Raw genomic sequence first — 22,328 nt, forward strand, 5'->3', positions numbered from 1 at the left:
CTCTGCTCCTGTAATCCACATCACACAGTACTACCCCCGAGGTCTCCTCTCTCACACACACACGCTCAGTCCTCTTTGAAACAGCGCTCCAGTTCTTAGCATCTCTCTAAATGAGCCAAGCGCCCAACCAAGCAGAGGTTGCCACGACAATCACAGCTTTTCAGAGAGCGAGAGAAAGGGGGAGAGTGTGTGTGTGTGAGAGAGAGTGCGAGTGTGTGAGAGAGACGGAAGGACGATAGACAGACAGCATTTGTTTCAGAGAATCCCAAAGAAACCAAAAATGTTAATAATGTAATTATTATGCAAAGACCATTCAAATCAAATGTATTTGTCACATGCGCCGAATACAACAGGTGTAGCATTACCATGAAATGCTTACTTACAAGCCCTTAACCAACAACGCAGTTTAAAATAAAACAGAGTTAAGAAAATGTTTACTTAATAAACTAAAGTAACAAGTAAAAGAAAACAACAATAACAACGCTATATACAGTTGAAGTAGGAAATTTACATACACTTAGGTTGGAGTCATTAAAACAAATTTTTCAACCACTCCACAAATTTCTTGTTAACAAACTATAGCTCTGGCAAGTCGGTTAGGATATCTACTTTGTGCATGACACAAGTAATGTTTCCAACAATTGTTTACAGACAGATTATTTCACATATAATTCACTGTATCACAATTCCAGAAGGTTAGAAGTTTACATGCACTATGTTGACTGTCCCTTTAAACAGCTTGGAAAATTCCAGAAAATGACATCATGGCTTTAGAAGCTTCTGATAGGCTAATTGACGTCAATTGGATGTGTACCTGTGGATGTATTTCAAGGCCTACCTTCAAGCTCAGTGCCTCTTTGCTTGACATCATGGGAAAATCAAAAGAAATCAGCCAAGACCTCAGAAAAATAATTGTAGACCTCCACAAGTCTGGTTCATCCTTGGGAGCAATTTCCAAACGCCTGAAGGTACTACGTTCCTCAATACAAACAATAGTACGCAAGTATAAACACCATGGGACCATGCATCCGTCATACCGCTCAGGAAGGACATGTGTTCTGTCTCCTGGAGATGAATGTACTTTGGTGCGAAAAGTGTAAATCAATTCCAGAACAACAGCAAAAGACCTTGTGAAGATGCTGGAGGAAACAGGTACAAAAGTATCTATATCCACAGTAAAATGAGTCCTATAGCGACATAACCTGAAAGGACGCTCAGCAAAGAAGAAGCCACTGCTCCAAAACCGCCATAAAAAAGCCAGACTACGGTTTGCAACTGCACATGGGGACAAAGATCATACTTTTTGGGTAAATGTCCTCTGGTCTGATTAAACAAAAATAGAACTGTTTGGCCATAATGACCATCGCAATGTTTGGAGGAAAAATGGGGAGGCTTGCAAGCCGAAGAACGCCTTCCCAACCGTGAAGCACGTGGGTGGCAGCATCATGTTGTGGGGATGCTTTGCTGCAGGAGGGACTGGTGCACTTCACAAAATAGATGGCATCATGAGAAAATACAATTATGTGGATATATTGAAGCAACATCTCAAGACATCAGTCAGGAAGTTAAAGCTTGGTCTCAAATGGCTCTTCCAAATGGACAACGACCTCAAGCATACCTCCAAAGTTGTGGCAAAATGGCTTAAGGACAACAAAGTCAAGGTATTGGAGTGGCCATCACAAAGCCCTGACCTCAATCCTATAGAACATTTGTGGGCAAAACTGAAAAAAACGTGAGAGAGCAAGGAGGCCTACAAACCTGACTCAGTTACACCAGCTCTGTCAGGAGGAATGGGCCAAAATTCACCCAACTTATTGTGGGAAGCTTGTGGAAGGCAACTTGAAATATTTGACTCATGTTAAACAATTTAAAGGCAATGCTACCAAATACTAATTGAATGCATGTAAACTTCTGACCCACTGGGAATGTGATAAAATAAATAAAACCTGAAATAAATCATTCTCTCTACTATTATTCTGACATTTCACATTCTTAAAATAAAGTGGTGATCCTAACTGACCTAAGACAGGGAATTTTTACTAGGATTAAATGTCAGCAATTGTGAAAAACTGAGTTTAAATGTATTTGACTAAGGTGTATATAAACTTCCAACTTCAAGTGAGTTACAGGTTATTCGAGGTAATTTGTACATGTAGGAAGGGGTAAAGTGACTATGCATACAGCAGATAATAAACAGCGAGTAGCAGCAGTGTAAAAACAAAGGGAGGCCATTTGATTAATTATTCAGCAGTCATATGACTTGGGGGTTGTAGCTATTAAAGATCCTTTTGGTCTTAGACTTGCCGCTCTGGTACCATTTGCCGTGCAGTAGCAGAGAGAACAGTTTGACTCAGATGACCATAGTCTGTCCATTTTTTGGGCCTTCCTCTGATAGCGCCTAGTATATAGGTCCTGGATGGCAGGAAGCTTGGCCCCGGTGATGTACTGGGCTGTAAGCACTACCCTCTGTAGTGCTTTATGGTCGGATGCCGAGCAGTTGCCATACCATGCGGTGATGCAACCGGTCAGGATGCTCTCGATGGTGCAGCTGTAGAACTTTGAGGATCTGGGGAGACATGCCAAATCTTTTCAGTCTCCCGAGGGGGAAAAGGCATTGTCGTGCTCGCTTCACGACTGTCTTGGTGTGTTCGGACCATGATAGTTTGTTGGTGATGTGGACACCAAGGAACTTGAAACTCTCGACCCGCTCCACTACAGCGCCATCGATGTGAATGGGGGCGTGTTCGGCCCTCCTTTTCCTGTAGTCCACGATCAGCTCCTTTGTCTTGCTCACGTTGAGAGAGAGAGAGAGGTTGTTGTCCTGGCACCACACTGCCAGGTCTCTGACCTCTTCCCTATAGGCTGTCTCATCGTTGTCAGTGATCAGGCCTACCACTGTTGTGTCGTGTTGGAGTCGTGCTTGGCCATGCGGTGGTGGGTGAAATGGGAGTACAGGAGGGGACTAAGCACACACCCCTGAGGGGCCCCCATGTTCAGGATCAGCTTGGCAGATCTGTGGATCTGTTGGGGTGGTATGCAAATTCGAGTGGCTCTAGGGTTTCCGGGATGACGGTGTTGATGTGAGCCATGACCAGCCTTTCAAAGAATTTCATGGCTACCGACGTGTGTCGTGGTAGTCATTTAGGTAGGTTACCTTCGCTTTCTTGGGCACAGGGACTATGGTGGTCTGCTTGAAACATGTAGGCATTACAGACTCGGTCAGGGAGAGGTTGAAAATGTCAATGAAGACACTTGCCAGTTGGTCCGCGCATGCTCTGAGTACACATCCTGGTAACCATCTGGCCCTGTGGCCTTGTGAATTTTGACATGTTTAAAGGTCTTGCTCACATCGGCTACGGAGAGCGTGATCGCACAATTGTCCGGAACAGCTGGTGCTCTCATGCATGCTTCAGTGTTGCTTGCCTCCGGCACCATTATCATTCTAGTGTGTAAATTCTAAGAAACATGTTACCAGGTAAACAGCACTGAAAAAGTACTGTAACAAATATCAAATAATGATTACATTTATCATTAAGTTAATGGCTAACCTTTCCTCTGCCTCCTCTTATTCCACAAGACAGAAGTTGACACCCTTTGGGGTGACTGTGTGGTGTCTGTTAAAAGCCATGTCCCTGAGCGCCTGTAGTAATACTATTGTATCATCTGTCAAATGGTGTGACTCTCAGTCAGTGTGAGCTGGCCCTGGGGAGGTGTCATGACAGATCTAGCTTTCAGACACTTTTGTGGTTTCCTCTCCTTTAACCAGCGTGATATGCTACTTAAAGACAATGGCAACAGTAAGAGACTGGCACCAAGGCTAATATCCCACACTGTTACACTGTATGAATCATAATCTCTTCCTGTGTCAAACACACACACACACACTTGACATAAGATCAAAACACTGAGGTTTTTATGTCCATTGTAAGAGCTACAGCCTCAGACACTCTCTCTCTCTGATCTATCTCTAGACTCCTAGAATAGACACCAGAGAAGAGAGAGAGCTAAGAGAGGGAGAGCTGAAGAAAGACTGCCAGGAGGAGAGTGCACTTAGCACAGAGACAAAAAAAACACTCTTAGCCCACTAGCGCTATACTTCCTCCACATCTTACTCCTCCTCTCTCCCACTTTCAACTGCTGGACACTTTAAAGACGCCCCACCACCCTCAAAAACACTCACACACACGATGACTGGTTCAGTTGTAGTATGTATCATCCCAATGCTCCCAGGCAGTGAAAATGACAGCAGGTTCCACAAGCCCACACAAACAGGCTGTACTGGAGGCCTGGTGTTAACAGTGGACAGCCCTCTTGTGGCCAGAGCATGAACCCCTTCAGAATTTGAATTGTGCGTCTCTCTCTTCCTCTCTCTCACCTCCCATAGACTCTTGAACTCTCTCTGTTCAATGCGGAGCAATTCGCTGGTCTCTCTGCTGACGATGGTGGCGTGGCGAGGAGTATTATCCAGAATCGACTCTCCAAACGCCGTCCCGATTCCCAGCGTGCAGATAGTGACTGCATCCTAGACACACACAGGCAGAACACACTCAATTTCATTAACTTATTTGATTACATTTGATTCAGTTACATTCAAACCTATTCAAGTCAATAAATCTGTCGACAAAAGGGCAATTCATTTCTAGAGCAAGAACAAACACCGCATACAGTAAGTACATCAGCACTGAGGATAGTTCGACTGCATTTACACAGGCAGCCCAAATCTGATATTTTTGCCACTAATTGGTCTTTTGACCAATCAAGTCAGATCTTTTGCCTATAATTGGGCAAAAGATCAGAACTGTGTAAACGCAGCCTCACACAGAGACAGAAGCTTGTTCAATCCAGACCCACTTCCTATCTAAGGCTGTGTTTACAGAGGCAAATGATTGGCAAAAGAGCTGATCTGACTGGTCAAAAGACCAGTTAGTGGCAAAAATATCAGATTTGGGCTGCCTGTGTAAACACAGCCTAAGGGTCAATGTTATAAGGCTAGTAGTTCAAATCATACTATTGGTTAGAATGTGTTATTCTAGATTCCTGTCTAGCATGGCCACATATAACATGCTGTTCTTCTGTCCTGTCTAACATGCTGTTCTTCTGTCCTGTCTAGCATGGCCACATACAACATGCTGTTCTTCTGTCCTGTCTAACATGCTGTTCTTCTGTCCTGTCTAACATGCTGTTCTTCTGTCCTGTCTAGCATGGCCACATATAACATGCTGTTCTTCTGTCCTGTCTAGCATGGCCACATATAACATGCTGTTCTTCTGTCCTGTCTAGCATGGCCACATATAACATGTTGTTCTTCTGTCCTGTCTAGCATGGCCACATATAACATGCTGTTCTTCTGTCCTGTCTAGCATGGCCACATATAACATGTTGTTCTTCTGTCCTGTCTAGCATGGCCACATATAACATGCTGTTCTTCTGTCCTGTCTAGCATGGCCACATATAACATGCTGTTCTTCTGTCCTGTCTAGCATGGCCACATATAACATGCTGTTCTTCTGTCCTGTCTAGCATGGCCACATATAACATGCTGTTCTTCTATCCTGTCTAGCATGGCCACATATAACATGCTGTTCTTCTATCCTGTCTAGCATGGCCACATATAACATGCTGTTCTTCTGTCCTGTCTAGCATGGCCACATATAACATGCTGTTCTTCTATCCTGTCTAGCATGGCCACATATAACATGCTGTTCTTCTGTCCTGTCTAGCATGGCCACATATAACATGCTGTTCTTCTGTCCTGTCTAGCATGGCCACATATAACATGCTGTTCTTCTATCCTGTCTAGCATGGCCAGATAGTGACCCAGATACAGCGGGTAATGTGAACGTGGTCTCTCTGTGAGAGAGCGGACTGATTACCATATTTTCCTATATTCATGTGTGAAGGGTTCTCAGATGGATTTTCTCGTTAAGAACTCACCTCAGGGAAGACCATAATTTGACCACTCAGACAAGGTCACACACACAGTCACATGCAGACACACACAAGCACATGCACACACACTCTCTCCCTCATGTCTAATATGATAGGAGGGGACTTAACATCTTCCTACTGTCCCAAATGACATTTCAGAAATGGCCATCAGAACTAGGCCAGGCTAAGCCAATAGACATGAACATGGGAAACGGGTACAGGGACATGTAACTGGACATTTTGCTCCATCTCAAATTCTAACAACCAATCCTGCACGCTCTATCTATATTCTGTCTGCCTGTCTCACTAAAGCATCTCTGAACCCTCTACACATTAACTAGCTCAATCCTCAGAGGAGCGTTTGAGAGGCAGCAGCTTTGCTCAGAGCTAAAACCGGAGCGCGCTAGCGACTAGCCTAGCGTGCATATTTTAACATGGGAGTATCGTAGGCAATGCACTCCAAAACACTCATCAAGGCTGTAACGGGACTGCACAAGGAGCGACACAAGGAGAACAGCACAGAGAACTCTAGAGGGAGAACATAACTTTCGAGAGAGGAGGAACCCCGAATAGAGCTGTAGTCAAATGTATCAAGCGGACCTGATTTACCTGGTGGTTGGCTGTTTCCGACACCTTGACGTCCAGAGAGCCAGACAGAACAGCATACCAGCTGGTCCCGATGTCACCCTGGCGGAACACTGCACAGAGCATAACACCATCACATAACAGCTTATAAGCCTTCATAAAAACGGTCAACAGTGAAGTGACGAGTCATAGTAAAGCTGAAAGCCAATGGAGTACAGGGGAGGCCTTTACCCAGGGGTTCATACCACTGAGTGAGTGTGTCAGTGTGTGAGAGTGTGTGTGTGCGTATACTTCCAGGTGATGCCTTTCTCCAGGTATTCGTAGAAGGCACAGGAGCAGATCTGCAGCAGCAGGGAAGGGTGGAACCTCTGGAAGGCTTTAACCCCTTTTAGTCTGGTCAGAATAATATCCACATCCTCTCCGGAACGCTCCGCCGGCCTACAGAGAGAGATTGGGGATGTAAATGTGTGTGTGTGCTTTGTTCTGTGTTTCTCTGCTGTTCTGTTCTCTGTGATTGTGAATAGCTGTAGGCGTTTTGAGCTTGGGACCCCCTGCAGTGTGGATGTAAGAGCCCATTAATACTGCTATTTCTGAGACACTTAAACACACACACACACACACCTCTGATGTAAGCTTAAAAGACACAGGTCTCTGATGTGTTGAAACACTGCTGAGACAATCAAACAGAGAAACTCGGTGTCTGTTCACATCGCTTTCTCTCTCCCATCCCTCTCTTTCACCAGCGCTCTCACACACACACACACACACACACACACACACACACACACACACACACACACACACACACACACACACACACACACACACACACACACACACACACACACACACACACATGGTGAGCCACCATTCAAACCCTATGACCTACAGCTCTTCTCTGACACTGGTGACTCAATGGGGAGTGTGAGTAGCCTACTGAATGGCTAATACATAGAAAGCCTAGTATTTGTATGAGCAGGTCTCTCTCTCCCCTTCATTTCCTTTCTCCTAAGCCCTTGGTTATTTCTTTGTCTCTAATCTACCTTATTTCCCTTCCATCCATCATTCTTCATTCCAAAAAGCTCTCACAGGCTCACATCAGAATTAGACGTTCATCCATGTTTCTCAAACGTCACATTTCAAGGTTGTTCAAAATGTCAACATGTTTAAGGTTACGTTAAGGCATCGACTCCAAAATGGTTTAAGGTATGGGTTAAGGTTTGGGAGAGGCTTCAAATAAAAATATTTCAAAAAATAAAAAAAAATTAAAAAAAACAAATAATAATAAATAATAATAATAATAATAATAATAATAATTCGCTGGATTAAAACATGCAGCCTTTGGTGGAACCAGAGGTAGATGCTTACAGAAACCTACTTAACGGTAACAGCACTCACTGTTGCCCCTAAAGGCCGGTTTCCACGTCATCTCCCGACATCCTCAGACATGGATGGACGTTGAATACAGACTTGTATCACGGGTTACCTGCCTGCTCCATTCATAATTCTCCTTTTTTCCCCTCAGACCTTTTCCTGTATAATAACATTTGTGTGTTAGCGGGACAAAACCTGGCCGAAGACACATTCTGTCTGAAGGTCGCAGCCCCGAGGTTGTAAATCTCTCGTTTTCTCTGACTCCGCATTGCTCCTCTCCTGTCCACTCTGACTCATCTCCCTGGCCGTCCTCCTTTTTCCTCCCCCTCCCCTCCACATCCTCATCCTTCTATATCTCTTTGCCACTGTAGGGTTAATCTGTTAGACAGGTGGAACGGTCAGAGCATCATACAAGAGCAACCCAACCTTTTGAATGTTCCTCAGCATTGACCCAGATGTCTAGAAGACAAAGAGAATACAGGTGACAGACAGATCACCTCCCATCTGTCCAACTGTCTTCTACAATCTCTCTCTCCCTCTCGTACCCCTCTCTCTCCAGCTCTCTCTCCCAGCATCATACAACCTATCCAGTAGAATGGGTTTCTTTCCAAGCTGATGTGGTCTGAGAGCAGCTCACGCCACCTTCCACCTGTAAGTCACATGATTCATTCTCCTGTTACCCCCTCATCCTCTTCTTTATCTTATCCCTCTGTCTACACTGATCGCAGTTCTCCACCTCATATTTCAGCTAAACCATTACGACACACACACACACACACACACACACACACACACACACACACACACACACACACACACACACACACACACACACACACACACACACACACACACACACACACACCTCTGACTAAAGCTGAGCCACAGTGAGAGGTGGCTGACCTATTCCTGCAGTGGTACAGATGAGAGAGGACAGGAGAGACCAGAGAGCTCTAGAAGCTTCTCTTACTGTATACTACAGCACAAGAGTTCCAAAGTCTCTGTTCATTACCGTATCAAAATATATACTTTGGTTTTCCAAAACTAATAGTTTTCTATTTTTATCATTTCAACCAAATACAGCTAGTGCCATTTGAAATATTTTTTTTTACAAGCAGGAACTTCCCTTAAGAGGAAATTTGCAGTTCCAACAATCAAGTGGCCTCCACGACACTGTTTCGGTAAACAACTGAGCGATGGGGCTGGATAAATGTAACCACTCAAACTCAGACAGAGCTATGGATACAAGGACTGACCATGATTGATATAAAATAGTTTTAACCATGTTTTGAGGCTATGGATCAATGCAGTAAAACAACCAAATATTTGGAGTTCTGATGGTGTATGACAGTTGAACTAAGCTCATGAGGCATTTACAGTGCATTCAGAAAGTATTCAGACCCCTTGACTTTTTCCACATTTTGTTACGTTACAGCCTTATTCTAAAATGGATTAAATAAAATTGTTTAATCCACACACCCCCCCCCCCCACACACACACACACACACCCCCATAATGACATATCAAAAAAACATTTTTTTTTTTTCTGTTTGGAAATTTATAACAAATAAAAAACTGAAATAGACCCTTTACTCAGTACTTTGTTGAAGCACCTTTGGCAGTGATTACAACCTCGAGTCTTCTTGGCACACCTGTATTTGGGGAGTTTCTCCCATTCATCTCTGCAGATCATCTCAAGCTCTGTCAGGTTGGATGGGGAGTGTCGCTGCACAGCCATTTTCAGGTCTCTCCAGAGATGTTCGATCAGGTTCAAGTCCAGGCTCTGGCTGGGCCAGTCTAGGACATTCAGAGGCTTGTCCCTAAGCCACTCCTGTGTTTTCTTGGCTGTGAGCTTAGTGTTGTCCTGTTAGAAGATAAACCTTTTCCCCAGTCTGAGGTCCTGAGTGCTCTGGAGTAGGTTTTCATCAAGGATCTGCCTGTACTTTGCTCTGTTTATCTTTCCCTCGATCCTGACAAGTCGACCTGCCACTGAAAAACATCCCTACCTAGGGATGATGCCAGGTTTCTCCAGACTTGACGCTTGGCATTCAGGCCAAATAGTTCAATCTTGGTTTAATCAGACCAGATAACCTTGTTTCTCATGGTCGGAGAGTCCTTTAGGTGCCTTTTGGCAAACTCCAAGTGGACTGTCATGTGCTTTTTACTGAGGACTGGCTTCTGTCTGGCCACGCTACCAATCAGGCCTGATTGGTGGAGTGCTGCAGATGGTTGTCCTTATGAAAGGTTCTCCCATTTCCAGAGGAACTCTAGAGCTCTGTCAGAGAGACCATCAGGTTCTTGGTCTCCTCCCTGACCAAGGCCCTTCTGCCCCAATTCCTCAGTTTGGCCGGGCGGCCAGCTCTAGGAAGAGTCTTGGTGGATCCAAACTTTTTACACTTAAGAATGATGGAGGCCACTGTGTTCTTGGGGACCTTCAATGCTGCAGACATTTTTTGGTACCCTTCTCCAGATCTGTGCCTCGACACAATCCTGTCTTGGAGCTTATATTGACAGGTGCGTGCCTTTCCAAATCATTTCCAATCAATTGAATTTACCACAGGTGGACTCCAATCAAGTTGTAGAAACATCAAGGATGATCAATGGAAACAGGATGAAACTGTGCTCAATTTAAGTCTCATAGCAAAGGATCTGAATACTTACGTAAATAAGGTTTCAGTTTTTCATTTTTAATACATTTGCAAAAATGTCTAAAAACCTGTTTTTGCTTTGTTATTATGGGGTATTGTGTGTAGATTGATAAGGGGGGAAACAATTTAATCTATTTTAGAATATGGCTGTAAAGTAGCAAATTGTGGAAAAAGTCAAGGGGTCTGAATACTTTCCGAAGGCACTGTATAAGTTATATACATTATTGTAACGATGTGCGCTGAGAGTCGGGTTGCAAGTTCAGGGAGTGAGCGTTTTAATAAATAAACGCAACAAAATACAAAACAAGAAACACGAACAATGCACAGAAACTGAAACAATGACGCCTGGGGAAGGAACCATAGGGAGTGACATATATAGGGAAGGTTATCAGGGAGGTGATGGGGTCCAGGTGCGCGTAACGATGGTGACAGGTGTGTGCCATAACGAGCAGCCTGGTGACCTAGCGGCTGGAGAGGGAGCACACGTGACATTCATGAAATCAATGGGTATACAGTATATCATTTATTTAACAGTCCAAAATGGATGAAGCAATCACAGATTGACCCTTTTTTATTCTGAGATAAAATGTCATGTGTTCACCTCCATTGATGTTGTGTTTCTGTCAAGCACTGTCACCTTCTGTATTACAGATCAGTTGTAATCTAATGAAGTTAAACTTAAAGCCTGTTAATAACTGAGGTCAGATCAGATTTCATGTAAAAGCCTACACTTATTATCACACACACACACACACACACACACACACACACACACACACACACACACACACACACACACACACACACACACACACACACACACACACACACACACACACACACACACACACACACTAGTGATGAGTGGGATGACGCATAACCGCATCACCCGCAGTCACCACGGTTATATTTGCGGGGCGGGCAGGTTTAGGGTCATGAAATATTATGTGGATGAAGGGCAGGTGGGTGGAGGGAGGGATGAATAAAGGGAAAACAATACCTTAAAAATCCATAACGGTATAATTATTGTGCAATGTATATCTATCTATAGGCTACATTGAGGTTTTTCCTTTCATTATTTTAGGCTCTGGCATTAGCGTGTAACCCTCAAGGCCTAACTGTACTCATGAAATCCAATTAGGATGCTTTAAAAAAAAAAAAAAAAAGGAAAAAAATTAAATAAATAATGGCCATAACAATACATTTTAAAAAAAAAGTATATATTTCAAAAAATAATAATAATTTTACAAAATTAAATAAATTAAATAAAAATTCGGTCAGTTTAAGCTAGGGATATGTTTTTTTTGCATTGGATGCGTCTTAATCTACCTCATTCGCCGATGTTGCACTTCTGCATCTGCGGTCAAAGGTGACAGAGCTAGAGCAGTGTTTTGTCAGACCATGAGACATCCCAAAAATGTCTCTTCTCACAAAATCGTCGGTAGCGTCAGAAGGGTTTGGCCTTCAAATTGACCCCTCCATCAAAAGATGACTCTCACGAACACAAGTGTACTCCATTTTGCTCTACAACCCCCACAAGCATCATGGGACTGGTCTGAAGTCAGATATGGGGAACTGTATATACAGTACCAGTCAAAAGTTTGGACACACCTACTCATTCAAGGGTTTTTCCTTTATTTTTACTATTTTCTACATTGCAGAAAAATAGTGAAGACATCAAAACTATGAAATAACACATATGGAATCATGTAATAACCAAAAAAGAAAAACGGAGCTCAGTCAATGAGTCGACTGCACAGGCACATTTGGTGCGCCGCTCCTTCTTTTTCCTCTGTAATGAATACGCTATTGTCCGGTTGGAATATTATCGACGTTTTATGTTAAAAGACCCTAAGGATTGATTGTAAACAACGTTTGACATGTTTCTACGTACGGTAATGGAACTATTTGACTTTGTGTCTGGATTTAAGCTCGCGCGTTATGCCTTTGGATAGTGATCTGAACGCACGAACAAAACGGAGGTATTTGGACATAAATATGGAGTATTTTGAACAAAAATAACATTTATTGTGGAAGTAGGAGTCCTGGGGGTGCATTCTGATGAAGATCAGCAAAGGTAAGACAATATTTATAATACTAATTCTGAGTTTAGTTGACCCCAGAACTTGGCGGGTATCTGTATAGCTTGCTTTGATGGTTGAGCTATGTACTCAGAATATTGAAAAATGTGCTTTCTCCGTAAAGCTTTTTTAAAATCTGACACAGCGGTTGCATTAAGGAGAAGTATATCTATAATTCTTTCAATAACTGTTGTAAATTTTATCAACGTTTATGATGAGTATTTTTGTAAATTGATGTGCTCATTCACCGTTAGTTTTGGTGGGAAAACATTTTCTGAACATCATGCGCCAATGTAAAATGGGGTTTTTGGATATAAATATGAACTTTATCAAGCAAAACATACATGTATTGTGTAACATGAAGTCCTGAGTGCCATCTGATGAAGATCAAAGGTTAGTGAATATTTTAGCTGTATTTTTGGTTTTTGTGATGCATGTCCTTGCTTGAAAAGGGTCTGGTTTTTCTTGTGAAGTTTATGTCCTAACATAATCTAATTTTATGCTTTCGCCGTAAAGCCTTTTTGAAATCGGACAATGTGGTTAGATTAACGAGAAGTTTATCTTTAAAATGGTGTAAAATAGTTGATTGTTTGAGAAAATGAAATGAGATTTTAGCTGTTTTGTATTTCGCGCCATGCTATTTCACTGGCTGTTGATAGTGTGTACCGCGGGTGGGACGCTAGCGTCCCACATAGCCCATAGAAGTTAATGCAACTGGTGGCCACACCAGATACTGACTGTTACTTTTGATTTTGACCCCCCCATTTGTTCAGGGACACATTATTCCATTTCTGTTAGTCACATGTCTGTGGAACTCGTTCAGTTTGTCTCAGTTGTTGAATCTTGTTCATACAAATATTTACACGTTAAGTTGGCTGAAAATAAAACGCAGTTGACAGTGAGAGGACGTTTCTTTTTTTTTTGCTGAGTTTATGTTTCCTGATCTTTCATATATTTCTCAGATATAGGACAGACACTTCAGAACAAACTTCCCTTATATTTTTTTGGGGGGGACCATCTATTACATGTAATAAATCTATTATTCAATGTGTTTGTATGGGCTAATAGCAATAAGGCCAAATGAAATGTATCAAATGTTTTTTTATCCTTCAAGGGGTCATTAAATTCAAAATCAAATAGCTAAATGATCCTTGGTAGGACCTTCTTAAAACAATTCCATATAGCTTAGTAGAACCCCCCGGCTTAGATTGTAGAGGGTTTTAACTTAAGAGAAAAGCTGCAAACGGAGATTTTACAATAAAGAGAAGGGAGGGTCAGAAAATGTATATTTTGGAAAGATTTGGTGAAGTGGTAAAAGAGGATAGGCTAATAGCAGTGCCGGCTATGTTGTGTGTGATGATGATTGTAAGGCGCTATACAAAGTCGAAAGCCACAAGATAGGGACTTCATATAGGCCTACGGCACGTCAAGGGAACTGCCTACTCTTCAGATAGGTTAATTGGAAATCTGGACACTGACAGTAGGTCTATAACCTCTCACATAGCCTTAATATTAACTCCTGCAAGGCATTTCTTGCAGTAAAATTATACACCAAACGTAGGTAAAATTGACTTGGGAACAGGAGTGGAGAAATATTATTTATTTATTTCAGCATATTTGGAGAATGCAAATGTGAAGTTGAATACCGTCTGTAGAGGTGCCTTCTTTATCAACATCATAAAAGCTGATAGTATTTCAACCACAATATAAAATAAGCATCCAAGCCGAACTGAAATCTTATCAGAAACATGTTAGGTCATTTTCACAGCTTTCCATTTCCATACAACTGGTCAAACTGATGTTATTTGGAAATTTTGCAAAGAAAATCTTTTCCTTTTTGGGGGGGTTGAGTTAGGCCTATTGCATTTTATTCCCAGTCCCTACAGCAAACGTCTTTACACAGCGAAAGAAGCAGAGATGACAGAAAACTTGACCGTTGTCAACTAGAGTGAAGCATTCATTCTATTGATTTATGACATTCTGATGAGAAAGGGTTTATTTAGTCTTCTAGGGCAACATATAATGAAAGAAGAGAAGCTGCATGTAGGCCTACCTAATTAGACAAGTTGACTAACAACTAGCCTACCAAAATGTCGGAAATTATTACAGTGCATTCGGTAAGTATTCAAACCCCTTGACTTTTTCCACATTATGTTACGTTACAGCCTTATTCTAAAATAGATTAAAAATGTTTTTACACACACACACACACACACACACACACACACACACTACCCCATAATGACAAAGCTAAAACAGGTTTTTAGAAATGTATTAAAAATAAAAAACAGAAACCTTAATTACATAAGTACTCAGACCCTTTACTCAGTACTTTGTTGAAGAACCTTTGGCAGTGATTACAGCCTTGAGTATTCTTTGGTATGACGCTACAAGCTTGGCACACCTGTATTTGGGGAGTTTCTCCCATTCTTCTGTGCAGATTCTCTCAAGCTCTGTCAGGTTGTATGGGGAGCATCGCTGCACAGCTATTTTCAGGTCTCTCCAGAGATGTTCGATCGGGTTCAAGTCCAGGCTCTGGCTATTTAATCCATTATAGAATAAGCCTGTAATATATCAAAATGTGGAAAAAGGGAAGGGGTCTGAATACTTTCGAATGCACTGTATAGCAGAAATATCTATTTCAAGGAACAACAACAAAAATCTGGCACCCCGTCAAAATATTATTTCCGCTGTCTCTGACTGTAGCCTACAGCACATTTTCTATATTAGCGGTTTAGGGCTGGGTGCAGGCATCAAAATGTTCCCTTTATCAGATAGTCGGGCGGTTGTGGATGGGTTATTAGCAATTGCAGGAGAGTGTGGGTGAACAAACAGCTGACCAGCGCACCACTAACACATACACGTAAAGTAGCTGTCAGTAACAGACAGCTGATTTAGCATTGCTGCCTGGGCTTATTGATTTGTGCATTGTGTGTGCGTCCAGCATGTCCACTGTAACCTTATCTCCACCACCAGGAGAGATGCAGATAGGAGGGTGAGAAGCAGCCTAACATGGCTTCCTTTCCTTCATCTACATTGACCAAATCCCCTGTCAGCGTTCCAATGGAAAGGATGGCACTTTACTCTTAGGATGACGTCTCATGATGCCCATTAGAAACATCTCTTTTTCTAACTGCATCACACAGAACGGAGAGAGCGAGAAAGAGAGAGCAATGAGCTCAAGTTGCCAATGGTTACCTGTGGATGTGTCATTATAATGAGGATGGATATAGGAATGGAATGTTGCGAGGTGCGTGCGCACAGTGCAGCCTTGATCAAATGGGTTCTTTATTTTATCCTCCATCCATACAGATGGAATTTAAAACATCAAAACACTCCCCAGCTTTCCTAATGGATAATACAGTATTCTATACTCTGACCAGAGATCCTATTATAAGGTGCCTACGGAAAGGATTCAGACCCCTTGACTTTTTCCACATTTCGCCTTATTTTTTATAAATACTCAGCAATCTACACACTATACTCCATAATGACAAAGTGGAAACAGGGTTTTAATTTATTTTGCAAATTTCGAAAAATATTAAAACAGAAACACCCTATTTACATAAGTATTCAAACCCTTTGCTATGAGACTCGAAAATGAGCTCAGGTGCATCCTGTTTCCATTGATCGTCCTTGAGATGTTTCTCCAACTTGATTGGAGTCCACCTGTGCCAAATTCAATTGATTGGACATGATTTGGAAAGGCACACACCAGTCAATATAAGGTCCCATCGTTGACAATGCATGCCAGAGCAAAAACCAAGCCATGAGGTCGAAGGAATTGTCCGAAGAGCTCCGAGACAGGATTGTGTCGAGGTACAGATCTGAGGAAGGGTACCAAAAGATTTCTGCAGCATTTAAGATCCACAAGAACACAGTGGATCTTCTTAAATGGAAGAAGTTTGGAACCAACAAGACTCTTCCTAGAGCTGGCCGCCCGGCCAAACTGAGCAATCGGGGGAGAAGGGCCTTGGTCAGGGAGGAGACCAAGAACCCGATGGTCACTCTGACAGAGCTCTAGAGTTCCTCTGGAAATGGGAGAACCTTCCAGAAGGACAACCATCTGTGGCACTACACCAATCAGGCCTTTATGGTAGCGTGGCCAGAAGGAAGCCATTCCTCAGTAAAACGCACATGACAGCCCGCTTGGAGCACCTCAAGACCATGAGAAAAAAGATTCTCTGGACAAGATTACACTTTTTGACCTGATAGCCAGGCGTCACATCTGGAGGAAACCTGGCACCATCCCTACGGTGAAGCATGGTGGTGGCATCATGCTGTGGAGATGTTATTCAGCTGCAGGGAGGCTAGTCAGGATTAGAGGTCGACCGATTAATCGGAATGGCCGGTTAATTAGGGCCGATTTCAAGTTTTCATAACAAATCGGTAATCGTCATTTTTTTTTGCCACCGATTTTTTTTTTTTTACACCTTTATTTAACTAGGCAAGTCAGATTAAGAACACATTCTTATTTACAATGACGGCCTAGAAACGGGGGTTACCTGCCTTGTTCAGGGGGGATTAGTTTTTGCAACCTTCGGTTACCAGTCTAACGTTCTAACCACCTGCCTTACATTGCACTCCACAAGGATTAACAGGCTGACTACCTGTAACGCGAGGGCAGCAAGAAGCAAAGGTAAGTTGCTAGCTAGCATTAGACTTATAAAAAACTATCAATCTTAACATAATCACTAGTTAACTACACATGGTTGATGATATTACTAGTTTATCTAACGTGTCCTGCGTTGCATATGATCGATGCAGTGCCTGTTAATTTTCATTGAATCACAGCCTACTTCGACAAACGGGTGTTGATTTAACAAGCGCATTTGCGAAAATGCCAATGTACCTAACCATAAACATCAATGCCTAACAGGAATATTTAGACTTAGTCACCCGTTAGATAAAATACGGAACGGTTCCGTATGTCACTGAAAGAAAAAAAACGTTTGTTTTCGAGATGATAGTTTCCAGATTCGACCATATCAATGACCCAAGGCTCGTATTTCTGTGTGTTTATTATATTATAATTAAGTCTATGATTTGATAGAGCAGTCTGACTGAGCGGTGGTAGGCAGCAGCAGGCTCGTAAGCATTCATTCAAACAGCCCTTCGCTGTGCTTCAAGCATTGCGCTGTTTATGACTTCAACCTGGGTGGGTATAATTTGTGGAACGTTCCAACAGGAATCTATTCCAAAAACGTTGTAAATAAAAAGGTTTCCAAAAAACAATGCATACAAAGTGGTATAGCGGCAGAATAAGATAGCGGGTAGGGAGTGGTCTATTTCATTGCGTTTTTCACTCATCACGTTTATTCCAAAAAATTTCGGTCCTCACATGTCTGTTTGCCTATGGACAAACATTAAGAATAAGCTACGTTAGCTAGGTTTGTATGCGTTGCTACTTTGTATGCGTTGTTGGTTGGCAACCTTTTACTTTACGTTTTTTGGAACAGATTCCTGTTGGAACGTTCCACAAATTATACCCACCCCTTCAAGCCTATCAACTCCTAAGATTAGGCTGGTGTAACCGATGTGAAATGGCTAGCTAGTTAGCTGGGTGCACGCTAATAGCGTTTCAAACGTCACTCGCTCTGAGACTTGGAGTCGTTTTTTCCCTTCCTCTGCATGGGTAACGCTGCTTCGAGGGTGGCTGTTGTCCATGTGTTCCTGGTTTGAGCCCAGGTAGGAGCGAGGAGAGGGACGGAAGCTATACTGTTACACTGGCAATACTAAAGTGCCTATAAGAACATCCAATAGTCAAAGGTATATGAAATACAAATCGTATAGAGAGAAATAGTCCTATAATTCCTATAATAATATAATAACTACAACCTTAAACTTCTTACCTGGGAATATTGAAGACTCATGTTAAAAGGAACCACTAGCTTTCATATGTTCCCATATTCTGAGCAAGGCACTTAAACATTAGCTTTCTTACATGGCACATATTGCAATTTTTCTTTCTTCTCCAACACTTTGTTTTGCATTATTTAAACCAAATTGAACATGTTTCATTATTTATTTCAGGCTAAATTGATTTTATTTATGTATTATATTAAGTTAAAATAAGTGTTCATCCAGTATTGTTGTAACTGTCATTATAAAAAAAGATAGAAAATAGTCGGCCGATTAATCGGTACCGGCCTTTTTTGGTCCTCCAATAATCGGTATCGGCGTTGAAAAATCATCATCAGTCGACCTCTAGTCAGGATCGAGGCAAAGACAAACGGCGCAAAGTACAAAGAGATCCTTGATGAAAATCTGCTTCAGAGCACTCAGGACCTCAGACTGGGTTCACCTTCCAACAGGACAACAACTAAGTACCCAGCCAAGACAACGCAAGTGTGGCTTCAGGACAATGGCTCTGCAGCAACGCTCCCCATCCAACCTGACAGAGGATTGAGAGGTTTGCTTCAACAAAGTACTGAGTAAAGGGTCTGAATAGTTACGTAAATCTGTTCGTTTTTTTGCTGGAATTTCTAAACCTGGTTTTGCTTTGTCATTATGAAAATGTGTAGATTGAGGGGGAAAAAAACAATTTAATCAATTTTAGAATAAGGCTGTAACGTAACAAAATGTGGAAAAAGTCAAAGGGTCTGAATACTTTCCGAAGGCACTGTATACCCTGAAAGTGCCAGAATGGTATGAAAATTTAGATGCACTATTGTAAAGTGGTTGTTCCACTGGATATTATAAGGTGAATGCACCAATTTGTAAGTCGCTCTGGATAAGAGCGTCTGCTAAATGACTAAAATGTAAATGTAAAAAAATGTCAGCCATTGTAGTCAGGGAGTAATCCAAACAAGTCAAATTGAAATGAATGGCAGTAAAGGCATGGGTGATTGCGTTTCCTCTTTTAAGGGGTTAAAAGCATTTTTTTATTTTACTTAAAGGAAAATGTAAGACGTGATATTTCAGAAATTGTGTTGACAATATTTTGTCAACCTAAAATATTGTCATAATTATAAATAGTTTACACAGGTTTTATACCCATTTTCTGTATAAATAGCCTCTAAAATATATGTAAAGACACTAAATGGTCTGTTTGTTTTCTTGGAAAGCTGTGAGTGTTATAATTAAGCAATAAGGCACGAGGGGGTGTGGTATATGGCCAATATACCACGGCTAAGGGCTGTTCTTAGGCACGATGCTAAAACGCTAAGACATGAGGTGATGGTGGCGGATGAATGGCACGACAATGGGCTTAAGGATCTCATCATGGTATCTCTATGCATTCAAGTTGCCATCAATAAAATGCAATTGTGTTTGTTGTCTCAAGCTTATGCCTGCCCACACCATAACCCCACCACCACGGGATACTCTGTTCACAACGTTGACATCAGCAAACCGTTCACCCACACAACGCCATAAACACGGTCTGCAATCTGCCAGGTACAGTTAAAACCGGGATTTATCAGTGAAAAGCACACTTCTACAGAATGCCAGCGGCCATCGAAAGTGAGCATTTGCCCACTGAAGTCGTTTACGACGCTGAACTGCAGTCAGGCCAAGACCCTGATGAGGGCGATGAGCTTCCCTGAGATGGTTTCTGACAGTTTGTGCAGAAATTCTTCAGTTGTGCAAACCCACAGTTTCATCAGCTGTCCCGGTGGCTGGTATCAGACGATCCCGCAGGTGAAGAAGCCGGATGTGGAGGTCCTGGGCTGGCATAGTTGCACATGGTTTATGGTTGTGAGGCCGGTTGGACATACCGTCAAATTCTCTATAACAACATTGAAGGTGGCTTATGGTAGAGAAATTAACATTCAATTATCTGACAACCTCTGATGGACATTCCTGCAGTCAGCATGCCAATTGCACGCTCCCTCAAAACTTGAGACATCTGTGGCATTGTGTTGTGTGACAAAACTGCACAGTTTAGTGTATTTTTATTGTCCCGGGCACAAGGTGTACCTGTGTAATGATCATGCAGTTTAATCCGCTTCTTGATATGCCACACCTGTCAGGTGGGTGAATTATCTTAGCAGAGGAGAAATGATCACTAACAGGGATGTAAACACATTTGTGCACATCATTTGAGAGATGAGCTTTTTGTGCGAACGGAACATTTCTGGTATATTTTATTTCTAGCCGTAAACGTGTTCAATTTCTAGCCGTAAACGTGTTCAATTATAGCCACGGTATAAAAGGGATAACACACTAGGTGCTCTATGCATTCTCCGGAAAATAATACAAATACCAAGATTAGTGTGCTTGATGAGTGATTAACATTACATTTATTCCAGTCATTACTATGAGCCCGTCCTCCCCAATTACGTTGCCACCCACCTCCTTTGGTGTGTGTGTGTGTGTTGAATGGCTGGCAGCAGACAGTCCACATAGGCAGCTGGCTGACAAATGACTCTTCAAAGAGGAGACTGGATTGGCGCGAGCTTGCTTCACGCCCGAAATAAACCAAGCCTATACACTATTCTTTGTAGGCTAATAAAATCTGCACATGCTACAGTAAAGTTCTATCTAAATCTAATGCATAACCTGACTTATGCGTGTAGGCAGCGTTGGCAATAAAATGTGACAACGTTGCGGTGGTGAAGAGGATAAATCAGTGAACCAGAAGACCATCAACCTACAACGCCTTTGTCGACGACTACCAAAAAGGACAAAACACACAAGGGTGACGTTAAAGCCACAATGAATAGTAGCCTAGAAATGTGGCTTTGATTTGTACCGCGACCGAATAGATGAAGATGTCAACGACGTCTGATACGCAATAACACATCTCTCACTCACCCACGCATGCATGCAGAGATGGCCGATTACGATTTATCAAGTTGACGCTGATGAATGAATCGAACACGAATTCGTTGTTTTTTTCCCCCGGGCGTTTAGACTTCCACGAGGATGCCATGACCGAGAGGCTGGAATGTTTTCTACGCACCTTTTATCCAGACAGCCGACCCATTCAGCCGAAGGAGACGAGTTGGGGGATGTTTCCACCGCGACCATCTTTCCCGAGAACTGGGGTGTGATTGAGAAACCGAGAGATGCTACAGGAGGGCGGCTTCAGCGTGGTTATCGGTGCGGCGCCGTTCATAAACTGAGCTCGCGCTCGCGCACTGGCTCTCTTATCACAGATTGAGGTTTGACATCATGCCCCTAGCCTTTTAGAAAAAAGGTTCGAAGTAGAACCAAAAAGGGTCCTATGAATTTGCTTTATATATGGCAGCCCGAAAAGTTCTATATTAGAACCATTTGACCAGAACCCTAGTGCGTCTTCTTTACTGAACCAAATAGAACCCTAAAGGGTTCTTCTTCACCTACTGAACCAAATGGGTTCCATATATTTATGAATTATGGCTAGGCTAACCTACTAGTATAAAATAGTAATAGTACTAGCTAAGAAGATAATATAATACACAAAAGAATACCAACATAGTTTTGAGATTGTATTGTCCTTACAGTCATGCAGGCTCAAACCCAAACAGTTTAGGTACAGCCCACATCAATCTTGGTACCAACCTTCAGAGGGTTTATGCCTTCTTCATGGAACAGCTAGCCTACTGCTTATTGTATGGCATCTTGTCTGGCTGGTTTCTGAGAAGAAAAAACAGAGGAGCCAAAATATGAGTCAATCTTATATCTGCAAGAATGAAGACTAAATAATATGTATAGGCCTTCCGAGACAACCTGGTTCAATTTGGGTCCCGAGACAAAACCAGTTGAGAACCATTGTTGTTATCAGTAG

General features: G+C 42.3%; 1 protein-coding gene across 2 annotated transcripts in view; it reads right to left on the minus strand.

Annotated features, from left to right (window-relative positions):
• LOC106600087 (rap guanine nucleotide exchange factor 4) overlaps window positions 1-21,685 on the minus strand; it is a 41,500-nt gene extending 19,815 nt beyond the window's left edge. For both annotated transcript variants that reach the window (XM_045714829.1, XM_014191432.2), the window contains exons 1-4: window positions 21,522-21,685; window positions 6,809-6,951; window positions 6,538-6,626; window positions 4,376-4,522 (exon numbers count right to left, since the gene is read on the minus strand). In XM_045714829.1, the coding sequence (XP_045570785.1) occupies window positions 4,376-4,522; window positions 6,538-6,626; window positions 6,809-6,951; window positions 21,522-21,589 (447 nt within the window). In that variant the 5' untranslated portion in view covers window positions 21,590-21,685. The remainder of the gene's footprint in view (window positions 1-4,375; window positions 4,523-6,537; window positions 6,627-6,808; window positions 6,952-21,521) is intronic.
• Between the last annotated feature and the right edge of the window lie 643 nt (window positions 21,686-22,328).

This window comes from Salmo salar, chromosome ssa03 (genome assembly GCF_905237065.1).
Source record: "Salmo salar chromosome ssa03, Ssal_v3.1, whole genome shotgun sequence".
Classification (NCBI taxonomy): Eukaryota; Metazoa; Chordata; class Actinopteri; order Salmoniformes; family Salmonidae; genus Salmo; species Salmo salar.